The following is a 14,698-nucleotide window of genomic DNA, read 5'->3' as shown; positions in this document are numbered from 1 at the left end:
AAACAAGAGATTTAATTATTTTATTTTAACTTTTGGTCCTCTACATTTGTAATATTACTACTAACTCCAAGTTGATAATATATTTAAAATGTAAATTTATTATTATCTAAAATTTCACGTAACCTTAATGTGTTACTAAATTATTACAAATAAATCATTTCACAACTTTAACAACATCAACTATCGATGTTATCAATTTAAACATACTAATAACATAAAACAATATCAAATTAAAGTAAAATGATTAGATCTCAATTTTTAATATGATTAGTGATAGGAAGAAGTGGCAATGGACCTATTCCTTAAGCATTTGAATATTGAAGTTATCATTGTTGGAAAGACTTTATTTAAATATTACTTGGCTTGAATAGATTAAACTTAAACTATAAAATAGTTGGGGACGCCTATTGTTATAGAAAAACCCATAATTAGTAGAGGGACTAACATCAACGTCACTTTAATGCTATATTTGATAGGACTATTATTTTTTATACATGTTTAGTATACGAGTTAGAAATAAACTAATTCGATCAGTAATATTTAGTCACTCCCACAACTTATTGGAAAGAAACGGAAAATTTTTCGCTTATTTTGAAAAAGCCTTATTTTTTACGAAAGATTTTACTAATATTTCTAATTTCAAGTATAAATTTATACTTTTTTTTATTTTAGGTTTAACTATTGTAATAAATAGGTAAGAAATAAGTATTTTTCTCGTATTATTACAATGGTAAAGAATAATAATTAGGTTAAACTAGACTAAAAGGAATAAATTTCAAATTCTAGTATAGTAGAAGGACTAAAATCTAATCAGACCATTGGAAAATAAAATAAAATCGAACACCAACTCTCTCTCAAATAAAAAATCAATATCAGTTTATTGTGTGAACTCTCTCCTCTTGGTGGTGCCATCCACTTCCCAATCGCGCCTGTCTTCTTCCTCCCGCTACAATTCTCTCCCTTTTCTTTCTTTCCCATTCCCTTTATTTGCTTTCTTGATCTTGCTGCCTTCTCCCTTAATCTTTTTGTCTTTTAAAATTCGATTATAGATTAGATTTTGTGGGTTGATTTGTCCGGGTTGCTTCGTTTTTTTTTTCTTTTAATTTGTTATCTGTTCATCTGATTTCTTCGATTCGCATTGACCCTTTTAAGGAATTTGTGTGAATCTAAAATTTTGACTGTTTTCCGATGAGGAGAGGCCGAGTTTCCGCCGCCGTAGCTGAGAAACCGGCAGTAGAAAACAACGGATCTTTAAAAGAACCAAGATACAGAGGGGTTAGGAAAAGGCCGTGGGGAAGATTCGCGGCCGAGATTAGAGACCCAGTGAAAAAGACTCGAGTTTGGCTAGGCACTTTCGATTCGGCGGAAGACGCCGCTCGAGCCTACGATGCGGCCGCGAGACAACGCCGTGGACCCAAAGCGAAAACAAATTTTCCCGTAAATTCCTCTAATATCGCAGCTTTCGCCGACGACGGCCGCCGGTTATATCCGGTGGGTGATTTTGAAGACCCGGAAGTGAACCCGCAAAGACCGACGAGGAGTAGCATGAGTAGCACGGTGGAATCTTTTAGTGGGCCGAGACCGGCTCAACTACCGCCACAGAAGTCGACGGATTTCGCGGCGGTTTCGACCAGGAAGTATCGTCCGAGGACGCCGCCTTTGGCGCCGGAGGATTGTCACAGCGACTGCGATTCGTCGTCGTCGGTCGTTGATGATGGGGTTATCGCATCATCTTCACGTCGGAGAATGTTGCCTTTTGATCTCAATTTTCCACCGTTGGATGACGCTGATGATCTCCAGTGTACTGCTTTATGTCTTTGATCACGATGATGATGATGATAAATTATTAATTTTCCCTTTTTTTTTCTTAAAAAAGGAAAAAGAAAAAGAAAGAACACAAGACATGATTGATGAAACTGGTCCTAATTCGTATTTGTATGAAGCTTGGCTTTGATTTTTATCACATAATGATGAACTTTGTTGTTAGAATTATGGTTATTATGGATTTATGATTTAGGGTTTGTGATGTTATACATATCAAGTTTTGAGTTTATTTAATCTTTTCGTCAACATAGTTTTCTCTACAAAATGGATTAAAAAGTTAAAAGCCTAATTTCCAGATTTTGAGCGGTTCATTTAGAGATTGGTTCAATTCTTTATTTGAATTAATATACCGGTTCAATTCTTTATTTGGATTAATATACCGGTTGATTATCATTTTAACATGTTGATCCGGATCGATTCTAATAACACTACACTATTTTGTATTTATATATATGTATTGCAAAATTAATTTGTTCTTTTATGTTAGTTTTATGATTTATGTAAGGAATATTTTTTTTTAAATTTGTGATTAGTTCTCATCTTCAAATTTAAAGGCATATAGTTGTGTATTTGAAATTTTAAAATAAATAAATACAACATATAATGATTTTTTAATTTCTTTTGTAGAGTTAATAATATGCTAGAAAATAATCTTCAAAAACACATCTACTTAATTTTTAAATTTTTTTTATATAATTAAAATCATATATAAAATCTAAATAAAAGAGAAAAATCTAATCAGTAGTAATATTTTATTTTGTGCTGAGTTGGGGTGTTTTGTTTTCTTAAGAGAGTTTATTTATTTCTTCATTCAATCACTATAAAGTTTTGAAAGATGAACATTGAAGAAAGAGGGGAAAAAGAAAGAGAAAAAGAAAAAAAAGAAAAACATTTTCATAATACGGCGTCTAGGATTTTGGGTGAAGAAAGATATTTGTGCAATTAATTCAATCACAAGATGGAAGAGAGCATTTTTTTTTCATTCCTTAATTGTGAATCAATTTAATGTACCAATTTAGATTTTATGACAAAAAAAAAATCTTTACTCAGATTTGTTTTTACGAAAATCTTTAATATCAATGAGTGGTTGAGTATAATAATAAGGCATATTGTATTTTAAAGAGAAGAATGTAAGTTCGAATTTTAGAGATAATATTATTAAGAAGAGCAACTATGAACCCTCAAATATATACCATATAACGGACATGTATAATATAAAAAAATTTTATCAGTTCAACTCTGATTGTGTTAGCTAACATAAACAACACACTAAAAATGAATCAAATTAATAGCCTATTAAAAACTTTTAAAAATAACTATAATTAATTATTTTTTAATATTTAATCAAATTCATATTGCTAATATAATTTTAGAGAAAAATTTGAAAATAATATATATTTAATATTTTTATCAAAATAATATGGGATTATTTTTTTAGAAAGAAATTCATTAGTTTATTATTTAGTCCGAATAAATGAAATAACAGAATCTATAAAAATAATTCCACAGGCCCTGAAAGGAATTTCGGGGAGTTCCTATGAAAATTTAGAAATTCAATACTTTAATCGAGAAAAAGATCTAAAATGGAATGATTTTAAATATCAATTCATTAATAAAAAACTTTTTCTCACATTTGAATTATCGAGACAAAAATTTTATAAAAAATAAAGACCTTAAAAGGGAGAATTAAGAATTTTTCTAGATCAAATATGATACATTTTCTATAGTAAAAAGGGAGGGTGCACTAACCTAAGCTCGATGGTGCCAATTTGGCCTCCTCAAGGTCTTCTCACCTTCCATGGACAAGACATATACTGATTTGGGCTTTGATAAAACTAAAATTTTTATTTACCATTCAAAACAAATCATTTTAATAAATAAATATCAATTAATATTATTTTGATAAAAAATATTAAATATATATTATTTTAATAATTTTCCTATAAATAATACTCTATTAATTTATTAAATAAATAAATATATATATAGATATATTGTTTGGGTTTCTGTTGTAGGCTTGATTGATAGTGGCAACTTGAGAATTCGGATAGGATGATTTTGAAGGATATTTGGCAATTGTAATATACTCATGCATATCTCATATGCATTGCATTTGAAATTTGACCACTTTTGGATGGTTCATGCACTTTTTCTGTATTTAAATATCAAACCAAAATTAAAATATACTATAAAACATGCAACAATATAAAAAAAAATTATATGTATTGGAATTTGGAAAAGACTATTTTTTGACATTAGAACCAAGGAAGCTTTTGCAGCTGCTCAGACCTTCCATCCACTGGGCTATAAAGAAAAACAATAAAATAGATAGGCATGAGATAGCTCATGACCTGTGTTTAAGCTAAGTTTTTTTTTTTAACACTTTTGAAATTAAAATATTTTTTCAACTCATAAAAAATTAATATTTTTTAAATTTATGATTATTTTTAATAATATTATTTTCTTAAAATTTAAATTTGAGTTTTTCTATATTTAATAAGAATTAAACAATAAAATGGTATTAAAATTATATTAGTTTTTTTAAATTAGTACCTAAATTTTTTTATCAGGATTGATACTTAAACTATTAAACCGGTACCTATTTTACCTCAATTGTTAGTGCCAGTAAAAAAAATTCAGCCAATTATATTTTACCATGAAGATCTCTATTTATTTTACCCATTTTCTTATATTTTATTCTTATCAAACAATTTTTATCAGATTTTCTTACATTTTCTCGTGAACCAAAACACCCAAAATAAAATTGTTTACTTCATTGTACAAAGCTTCCTCCATTTTTTCATTTTCAAGCTTTCTTGTAGAAAAAGTAAGCTTGAAAATGATAAAATGGTGGAAGCTTTGTACAAGGAAGTAAACATTTTTTTGGGTGTTTGGTTGATGAGAAAATGTAAGAAAATTTGGTAAAAATTGTTTCAAGAGAATAAAATATAAGAGAATAGGTAAAATAAATAGAAATTTATATGACAAGTTATGATTGGTTGAATTTTTTTTCTAACAGGACTAATTTAAAAATAAGTAATGATTTAAAAGTTTAGGTACTAATTCTAACAAAAAAATATTTTAGTACTAATTTAAAAAAATTAATATAATTTAAATACCGTTTTATTGTTTAAAGTCATTCAAATAATTATTAATAATTAATAAAAAGAGTTAAGTATAATGATAAAACATTAAACGTGAATTCCAAGGTTATTAAAAGAGACTAAACACAAATAATAAAACAAATATAAAAATAATAATTATTAATAATTTTATTCACACTTACCAGTGCAGGGATTTCCTCCACTTGCCCTCAAAATGTTGTCTAAATGGCCGGCACTACCATTTGGCCTTATTCTTATGTTATTCAATTTTTTAAAAAAAAATATTCATGTTTATACATTTTTAAATATATTTTTACATTTTTAAATATATTTATAAAAATATTTTAAAAATATAAAAAGAAAATTGACATTCTCAACTGGATTGAAAAGAGAAGAAAATCTTGTGATTGAAGAAGGATTAGGGTGCTATTCTGTCACTCTAACCTTAGTGAAGTAGGATGAATGGCATTTTTTTGTTCTTCTTTCTTTTTGCAATAATTCAAAGAACAAAATTCAGATAAGAATATGAGAAGATTTGGGACAATAATAGTTATACCAAATGGGTGATTTCATCATAACCAGCTGATTTGGTCTTGAGAAAGTTTCTTTTGTACCATTTGACCATATATAAGCGTCACTTTCTTTCTTATAGACCATATTTTTTTTGAATAATGCTTAATCAGGGGTTCATTCTGATCATCTTTATATCAATAGTAATGTTGTTTATGAAAATTTGTTCCAGATTTATCTAACCAACGAGAAACACCACGGTCCACACTTGAGACAAATGTTGAGAGGCGAAAATGATCCAACATTGATTGATTTAAGTACTAGACTTAGTAAAGGCCACATTCTTTGCATGAATTTTCTTTTCTTAAAGGGCCAAACTATGATGTGAATATTCATCTCTAAAATGAGTAATACTTCATTACCAGCATAATTTGACAATACTTTTATTAGTAATGCGATTTGAGAAACTCTTAATAAATTAAACATAAAATTTTGAAATTGATTTTGTTCTCTTGAAGACAATGATATGTTTTTATACAGTGATCATTACGATTCATGTATGTAGAATCGATCTTGATCCCTTGAGGACAAAGATATATTTCAATATATTGGCCATTATCAATCATATATGTAGAATCATTCATACTTATAAATAATTATTAAAAATGATAATAGGTTTCAATCCAAGAACTTTTGATATTTGATAGTCATATCAAATCCAAACTAAATTTAGAGTCTAATTAGGTCAGACCTCTAAACAGAAGGTAAAACTCTTTCAGTACTGTTCTCCATGTACAAGACTTGAACTCAAAACTTTACTTAAAGAAATAGATCGAGCAATGAAATGGGTGTATGTAAAAAATATAATAATATAGATTGAAAAATAATAAAAAGAAAACCTAAACTGTTTTTGTTATGTTATGTTTAGTCCAACGGGCCTAAAAATAGCCTTTTTTTTTATATGTATAAGCTATAAATAAGCCCATGAATGGCCGTTAGTAAGAGGAGATTCCCGCTGGCAAATTCAGTTAAAAGACCGGTAGACACATTGTATCCATGGCGAAGGTTTTAATATCAAGTTTTAAAAATCCCAAAACATAGCTCCAAAATTTTCTCTCGTCTCTCTTTTCTTCCTTGTCTAAATTTTCTCTACATTCATTCCGCCATTGTTCTTCCTCAAGTCAAGTGTTCATTAACCAGAAGAGGACAGGCTCCGATCACTGGTTTCATTTGATTCACACAATTTTTCTCATTGGAAAATGGAGATCGAAGCCCCTCGGATCGGTTCATGTTCCAAAGAACACCAAAAAATTTATAAAGAATGGTTTGACGTAGCTGATTCAGGTAATTTTTTAGCTTTTATTTTCCTCAAAAAATTTTAGTCGCTTTTAATTTATTTGGTTTTTTTTTTGTTAGATAATGATGGCCGCGTTACTGGAAATAATGCAATAAGTTTTCTTTCTATGTCAAATTTATCGCGACAAGAGCTCAAGCAGGTTATTGATTTTTCTTAATTTTAATTTAAACTTCAGTTTTTGGATACATATTTTCTTCATTTGTTTATTTTGTATTTGTTGATTCCTTAAAGGTGTGGGCGATTGCGGATTCTAAGAGGCAGGGATATCTTGGTTTCAAAGAATTTGTCATTGCTATGCAGGTTAGAAGTTGTAATTTCGTTTGGAATCTGATTATACTTACTCGAAGTGAATGTGAAATACAAGCATGTGTTTGATATAATATATCAAATATGTTTAATCATCTTGCCATTCTCATGTTCGAGTATGTATTAGACGCAGGAGATGCTTTAAAGAAGATAAAAGAGTCTGAGTAACGTATAGATTCTATAATGGTTGATTTCTTCAATTCTGACCTGTTATTACCTGTAACGTTTTAGCTGGTTTCGCTTGTACAAGATGGCAATGAACTATCACATGATATCTTGAAGGGTGATGGTATGATGATTTAACTTTTCATGTTTATTGCAGTAGACTTTGAGAAATGCTTTGAAATATTTATTTGTTTCCGATTTTAAGAAATGCTGGTATACTACAGTGGACTTTGAGAATGTCAAACCTCCTAAAATGGAGGGTTTGGATGAATTAATTCAGGTAAGATGCTTTCTTTTACTTTTCTATATTTCATATGCTTCACAATCATGAAATCTTTACTATTTTGCTTGATTTATGCAGAAGAAGAAAGATCCTTCTAATTCAAGTAAACCTGATAGCGATGGTATGAATCTCTCGTTATAATTCAAGGGATTTAAATAACAATTACAATGCGATGTTGCAATTATAATTTCTGGCTTCTACTCTCACATGATATTTATCATAATCGATTGTAATAACATTTTTTACATACGCAACTACGATAAATGCAATTGAAAATACATATGCAAATACAATTTTAAATCCCTGATTTTGTAGCCTTTGGTGGTTATTTTACTCTGTTTTTTTTCTCGATATATATTCACTGTTTGAGGAACAATGCAGGTAATTCTCCAAGACAAGCATCAATTACAACTCAATGGTTTTCGTCAAAACCATCAAAGGTTAATTTGTCATTGTTTATTGCAATTGTTTTGCTTCTAGTACATTTTGCTTTCACCTGCTTTTATGTCGTCTTAGCATAGTAGCTATCGGTAATTTCTTTATTTATGTCAAATGCTTATTTGATTCTTTATTTTACTTTCGAATATAAATTTAAAAACATTTGAATTTGAATTAGTTTAATTTATCTAATATACGATATATAAACATATATGGGTATTAAAAGTTCATCTTTTAATTCATCCAGAATCTAGAACGGATTGAAAAAGTGTTATATCCTTTTTTACCATTCATTAATATCTTTAAGTCTTAGTTATACTATTATACTGTTAAGGATTTCTTTGTGAGCTAGACAAGTCAAAAGCACCGAAGATGAAACGAAGATAAATAATATTATTTTAGTATTATTCTTAATTTAATTTCAAGTTGTAAAGGTTTAAGACCCTCTCGAGTCTAAGGTTAGGATCTTCCTTCGACGAGTTTCATATATTATTGATCATAGGTTCTTCACAATCAACCATTGAATGTAACATGTACACTGTGATTTAATGATACTAATATTTTCCTTTCCTTTTTAATTGTGTTTTTATTCATGATCTGCATTCATAGCATATGGTTAACTAATTTTCTTTTTCTGTATAAAACAGAGGTACTTGTCCAATGTGACTTCAATCCAAGATGGCTTAAAGAAATTGTACACTAGAAAGTTGAAGCCATTAGAAGTTACATATTGTTTTAATGATTTTGTATCCCCATTATTGGTGAGTAGTAGATGTACTTTTCTCTTAAATTCGGTTTTAATCTTACATGATCATGACTCTTTTTCTTAAATACTAATGCATAAACACATGTATCCGGGATCCATTTTAGACATAAATCTGAGATATAATCTTTCAAATATATAAAATTTTAAAAAGGATTGAATATATTCCTTATTCAACAGTCGCTCGAGTTTGAATATCATATGTTTTAATTATATCTTTAGATATGTGCTGAAGTTTTATTTAAAAGCTGCTTTTGATTTTTGTTTATTGCAGACGAACAGTGATTTTGATGCCAAGCCAATGGTTATGCTGTTGGGTCAGTATTCCACTGGGAAAACAACCTTCATTAAACACATGCTTAAATGCAGTTATCCAGGCAAGTGATCCTGGTCACACGATAAGAATGTAGTATAAAAAATAATTAAAACATGACAGAAAATATAATTATAATATATGAAATACACGAATACAATAAAAATATAAAAATCTACTTCCAGCAATTTTTTTCCCTCTCATTTAGTTTACCTTCATTTGCAGGAGCTCGCATTGGACCTGAACCTACGACTGACAGATTTGTTGTTGTTATGGTACTTAAGTATTTCTATTATGTGATAATATCATCGATGTAGCATGAATAGTTCTGTTGGGGATTTTTGAAGCAGAGTAAGAAATACAGGACAGAACAAGGCAGTATTTTTACTTGCTCACAAATGTGCAGTAAGGGAGCTATGGCTTCAGCTCATTTAGCTCAATTTTTCAATAAGAAAAACAATACATATATAGTCAACTACATCACCTAAACATCCACCTAACACCACTAAGTTACATTGGAATTTATGAAAACATTACTTGCACACATAGGTAAACTGATTTATCAATCTGTCAGCACCTAATTACATTAAAAGCTATACCAACTTAGTTCATTTTGAACTAAAAAACTAAACTAGTGCTTGAAGTAACACAGCAGCTTGAACTTTAGCCAGCATAAGTATGGCTTTGCAGCTTGTTCTACTTCTTGGCTGCTTCATGTGCTGTATGTGCTGCATGCATGCCAACTTTAACTCTCCTCCTTGGCTTGCATGCTGCATACTCCTAGCTTAGCTTGCAAATCAGTGAACCTTGCTGTTACAACAAGCATACGTGCTGCAGCATGTTTAGAAGCTGCATGCACTTAGCCAAAAATATAACAGCAGCATGTTTGGCCATTTTCAACACTACTGGTCTGCTTTTGAACTTGGCAGTCCTTATATGCTTTGTTTAAAGTTGAACCTGCACAAGCACTTCATACTTCATCCGGCAAAAATAACTTGCCTTTAAACACATCTTACCTTGTTCCTTTGTTCATTACAGTTCTGTTTCTTCTTGCATATACAACTTGCGAGTATAGTTTGCTTGCCTTCAGTCTGCCATTTTTGGCTTGCAATCCGACAGGTTTGCACTTTGTTGCTCGCACCAGGCTGAGCTTGCACCTTTGACAGGCTCACATTTTTTGCTTACTGTCTCTTAAGGTGTCTTCAACTTTGCTGCTCGCACTAGGCTGAGCTTGCACCTTTGACAGGCTCGCATTTTTGCTTACTGTCTCTTAAGGTGTCTTAGCTCGCAACTATACAGGGCTCGCAGCTTTTGATGAGCTCATAGCTTGCACTTCTCGCTAAGCTTGCAGCTTTGACATCTTGCTAAGCTTGCAGCTTGCACATTTTTGTTGAGCTTGCAGCTTGCATATTGGAAAGCTCACATTCTTTCCTTGAAACTCCTCCTTCAGCTTATTCAAGCTTGTTTGGGAGTCTCTTAAGGTTGAGCTGATGTTGTCTTCTCTTCAAGCAGTCCTTGATGACATGCTTTGACAACTTCTTTCTTTTAACAAGCAGCGGAAGCAAAATCAATGGCCCTTAAGACTAAGGTCATGATACCAATTGTTGGGGATTTTTGAAGCAGAGTAAGAAATACAAGACAGAACAAGGCAGTATTTTTACTTGCTCACAAATGTGCAGCAAGGGAGCTATGGCTTCAGCTCATTTAGCTCAATTTTTCAATAAGAAAAACAATACATATATAGTCAACTACATCACCTAAACATCCACCTAACACCACTAAGTTACATTGGAATTTATGAAAACATTACTTGCGCACATAGATAAGCTGATTTATCAATCTATCAGCTCCAAATTACATTAAAAGCTATACCAACTCAGTTCATTTTGAACTAAAAAACTAAACTAGTGCTTGAAGTAACAAAACGAACAGCAGCTTGAACTTTAGCCAGCATAAGTATGGCTTTGCAGCTTGTTCTTCTTCTTGGCTGCTTCATGTGCTGCATGCATGCCAACTTTAACAAGTTCCCATAACTTCCTCAATTTGACTTTGATCATGGAAATTGATTCTCAATTTTCTGTATGATTAGTCCATACTCGTTAGCTTGTTGATTGATCATTTGATGTCATCTACCTTACCTATAATCTTTGTTTTCCTTGAAAGGATTTGTATCCAATATTTGAGTCCAATTCATATTTTAACATAATCGCAAGAGACCTTCGAAATATATGAATAAACTTAAAAAAACGAAGATATTCATATCAGATATGCATTCTTAACAATCACCTCTAAGTCCAAGTACAGTGTTCTAATCTCATGTTTCATGTACTGCCTTTTCCATTTCTGCAGTCTGGAACTGATGAAATAAGTGTGCCAGGAAATACCATAGCTGTTCATGCTGACATGCCATTCACTGGTCTCAACTCTTTTGGAACTGCATTTTTGTCAAAGTTTGAGTGTTCTCAAATGCCACATCCCGTGAGTTAATTTCTCAAACACTAATTTAAATTTGTTGAACATTAACTCTCAATCTAATATATTGTGGTTTTGATGCATGAAAGCTATTGGAGCACATAACATTTGTAGATACTCCAGGAGTATTGTCAGGAGAAAAACAAAGAACACAAAGAGCCTATGATTTTACAGGTGTAACAGCATGGTTTGCTGCAAAATGTGATCTTATTCTTCTTCTGTTCGATCCTCACAAGCTAGATATAAGTGATGAATTCAAGCGTGTTATTTATTCTTTGCGTGGTCACGACGACAAGATTCGTGTCGTTTTGAACAAAGCCGACCAAGTTGATACCCAACAAGTAAGCACTATATGTATATCTGCCTGGTTTCATCCATTTGAGCTAATACTGAGTCTAGTTGACAACAATGGCAATCATAATGTGATGTTATCATCCTATTCACCATGAATACTTACCGTAGATAACATGAAATATGTTGACAATTTTGATGGTAGGATTTTAATTTGCTTATATTTTCCTTTTATCATAGTTAATGAGAATTTATGGAGCTTTAATGTGGTCACTGGGGAAAGTCCTTAACACTCCTGAGGTTGTGCGTGTATATATTGGGTAAGTTCTTTCTCTCTATCATCTTTAAGAATTAAATGAATTTTCTCTTCTACCCAGTGATTTAAATAATAGACACGATGTAATATAACAATCACTATTGTGATACTTTAGTTCCTTTTATATTTACAGCGATTAATCACGATAACTTTTCATTATGTTTGCTGCATCATATTCTGAATATATTGATTCCCTGTTTCATATGAAACTAGGTGAATTTTGTCTTGCATTTTTGGCAGATCATTCAATGAGAAGCCTGTAAATGAAGGTTTCACAGGTCCGATAGGGAAAGCACTGTTCGAGAAAGAACAAGAAGACCTTCTTACTGACTTGAAAGACATCCCAAAGAAGGCTTGTGATCGACGAGTAAGTTCATCTTTACTATATATATATATATGAATATTCTTCCTTGGGAATACAAAAGAATTATTTAGCATGTATTGAAGAAAAGGGTTGAATGTTATTACATGGACTTAATTACTTGCAGATAAATGAGTTTGTGAAACGTGCTAGAGCTGCCAAGATACATGCTTATATCGTTGGCCATCTTAAGAAGGAAATGCCTACTTTTATAGGGAAAGCTAAGACTCAACAGAGACTTACTGATAATTTGGAAGAAGAATTTGTAAAAGTATCTTCTCTCTTTCACGCCTGCTTGAGTTGCATATATATATATATATTAGAAATCACACACTTGGGTGAAAATTTAATAAAAGAATTTTAAAAATATACAAAAATATTATCTTTACAGATAAAAAATAGGTTAGATTATGGTTTTGGTCTCTTTACTATACTCAATTTTGGAATTTACTCTTGTACTTTAATTTCACATAATTTGGTCTCTCTAATTTTATAATCTCATTTGTCAGTCCAAATAGTTAACACAATTAACTACTCTTGTTAAAATATTATCTTGGTTTAGTTTTTTGAAAAATACCTCTTCTAACTCATCATATTGACATTAATTTTTTGCGTTAAAAGGGGTATATATATATATTTTAAAATCACATAAACATTTTAATTAAAATAATTAACATTGTTAATTATTTAAACTAAGTAATAGAGGTTATAAAAGTAGAGAGATCAAATTATACCAAATCAAAATATAAGAATTGAATCCCAAATTTGAGCGTAGTAAAGGAACCAAAACCACAATTTGATAAAAAAATATGAATGATTAACAAGATGTATATATATATATATTTAAAAATTTTCACATCCTTATGAATATAATTTCATTGAGTCAGTTGATTCTTGATTAACTTATAATATAAAACTCGATCAAGAATTTTAAGTTAGTGTATAGATATATGCTGAAATGTGTATGAATGTGTTTTATATATATATAGGTTCAAAGAGATTATCACTTACCTCCAGGGGATTTCCCAGATGTGGAAAATTTTAAGGAGGTACTGAGAGGTTACAGCTTTGACAGATTTGAGAAGCTAAAGCCAAAAATGATACAAGATGTTGATGAAATGTTGGGTTATGACATCCCAAATTTGTTGAAGACATTAAGGAATCCTTATGATTAATTAATTTAATTAATGGCGCCCCCATACTCATTGATTCATCAAATCTTCACTCAATTCGTTTTTTAATCAACAAACAACAACAGATAGTTCCAATACTCTCTCCAATTTATTGTAAATCCATTTCTGAGAAAGGAAGAAACAACATTTTAGATGTAGATGTGTTAATTTACATAGTTGTATGGTGATCTATAATTCTGTATTTATATACTATTTTTGTATCTTCACTATTTTTGTTTACATCGTTTTTAAATATAATAGCAAATATGATTGTGTACTTTGTATACAAAAGATATTTTAATATTATTCAAATTTTATTAAAAAAACGAAAACACAAAAATATTTTTATATTAATATTTGTTGGCTTTTTTCACCCATCACTAGAGGATTCTGATTGAGCAGAAGGAAGACTAAGATGAAAACAAGTCTCTACATGAGTTGAAGGAAGCCTGATGGCTGATGAGAAGATTAAAAATTTCTCTGCATTAGTTGATGGAAGCTTGATCAGTGCAATGATAAAAAAAATCTCTTCATGAATTGATGGATGCCTCTTGAGCAATAGGTAAAATGGAAAAATAATAATGGCAAAGGTGGGGAGGATGAACATCATATATAGACGAATTCATAGCAGATTTAAGGGGAGAAGCAAGTTTTTTCACCTTCATTCCTTTGAGCATTGTTAGCTTTTTCTTGGTTTTATCTTTCAAATCCGCTATAAAATGAGCTGACATGTTTTATGTTTTATACCGTGGTGAACTATAATTGATTGAATTCATAATATGAATATTGATGTAATCTTCGAGTCCGAAAGTCTGATTATATGATGTTAAAAAAGGACATCAAGTTAGTGGAGATGAGGCGTAAAATTGGTTGAAAATTGGAGCTTCAATTGGGTTGTTGAGGTATAGATTTATTACATGTGACAATCCAGTTAGCTATTCAACAGTTCATGTAGCAGATGATGATGATATACAAACAATGGTTGCAATTCATGAGACTAATAGTATTGGAAGAGTTGAGTTG

General features: G+C 30.6%; 2 protein-coding genes across 3 annotated transcripts; both read left to right on the top strand.

Annotated features, from left to right (window-relative positions):
* Positions 1 to 854: 854 nt before the first annotated feature.
* On the top strand, positions 855 to 2,035 carry LOC121209373 (ethylene-responsive transcription factor 3). The gene has a single exon (XM_041079983.1). The coding sequence runs from the start codon at positions 1,189 to 1,191 to the stop codon at positions 1,819 to 1,821; it is 633 nt and encodes a 210-aa protein (XP_040935917.1). The 5' UTR covers positions 855 to 1,188; the 3' UTR covers positions 1,822 to 2,035.
* Positions 2,036 to 6,473: 4,438 nt separating this feature from the next.
* LOC121209372 (EH domain-containing protein 1) lies at positions 6,474 to 13,903 on the top strand. Of its 2 annotated transcripts, XM_041079981.1 has the most exons (16): positions 6,474 to 6,782; positions 6,855 to 6,934; positions 7,027 to 7,095; positions 7,333 to 7,390; positions 7,491 to 7,546; positions 7,628 to 7,670; positions 7,931 to 7,989; positions 8,635 to 8,748; positions 9,025 to 9,127; positions 9,289 to 9,338; positions 11,413 to 11,541; positions 11,625 to 11,876; positions 12,067 to 12,146; positions 12,383 to 12,509; positions 12,631 to 12,774; positions 13,493 to 13,903. In XM_041079981.1, the coding sequence occupies exons 1-16, from the start codon at positions 6,698 to 6,700 to the stop codon at positions 13,676 to 13,678; spliced, it is 1,635 nt and encodes a 544-aa protein (XP_040935915.1). In that variant the 5' UTR covers positions 6,474 to 6,697; the 3' UTR covers positions 13,679 to 13,903. The 2 variants fall into 2 exon arrangements, with proteins under 2 accessions (XP_040935915.1, XP_040935916.1); XM_041079982.1 differs by lacking the exon at positions 6,474 to 6,782 and having other exon boundaries at positions 6,920 to 6,934; positions 7,472 to 7,546.
* Positions 13,904 to 14,698: the final 795 nt, after the last annotated feature.

This window comes from Gossypium hirsutum, chromosome A11 (assembly GCF_007990345.1).
Source record: "Gossypium hirsutum isolate 1008001.06 chromosome A11, Gossypium_hirsutum_v2.1, whole genome shotgun sequence".
NCBI classification, from domain to species: Eukaryota; Viridiplantae; Streptophyta; class Magnoliopsida; order Malvales; family Malvaceae; genus Gossypium; species Gossypium hirsutum.
This window is presented reverse-complemented; position numbering and strand designations above follow the sequence as displayed.

Excerpts from the sequence above, each read along its gene's own strand:
- LOC121209373 (XM_041079983.1), top strand. The coding sequence starts at position 1,189 with ATGAGGAGAGGCCGAGTTTCCGCCGCCGTAGCTGAGAAACCGGCAGTA.
- LOC121209372 (XM_041079981.1), top strand. The coding sequence starts at position 6,698 with ATGGAGATCGAAGCCCCTCGGATCGGTTCATGTTCCAAAGAACACCAA. Across the intron at positions 6,783-6,854 it reads GTTTGACGTAGCTGATTCAG|ATAATGATGGCCGCGTTACT; the intron begins GTAATTTTTTAG and ends TTTTTTTGTTAG. Across the intron at positions 12,510-12,630 it reads AGAAGGCTTGTGATCGACGA|ATAAATGAGTTTGTGAAACG; the intron begins GTAAGTTCATCT and ends AATTACTTGCAG.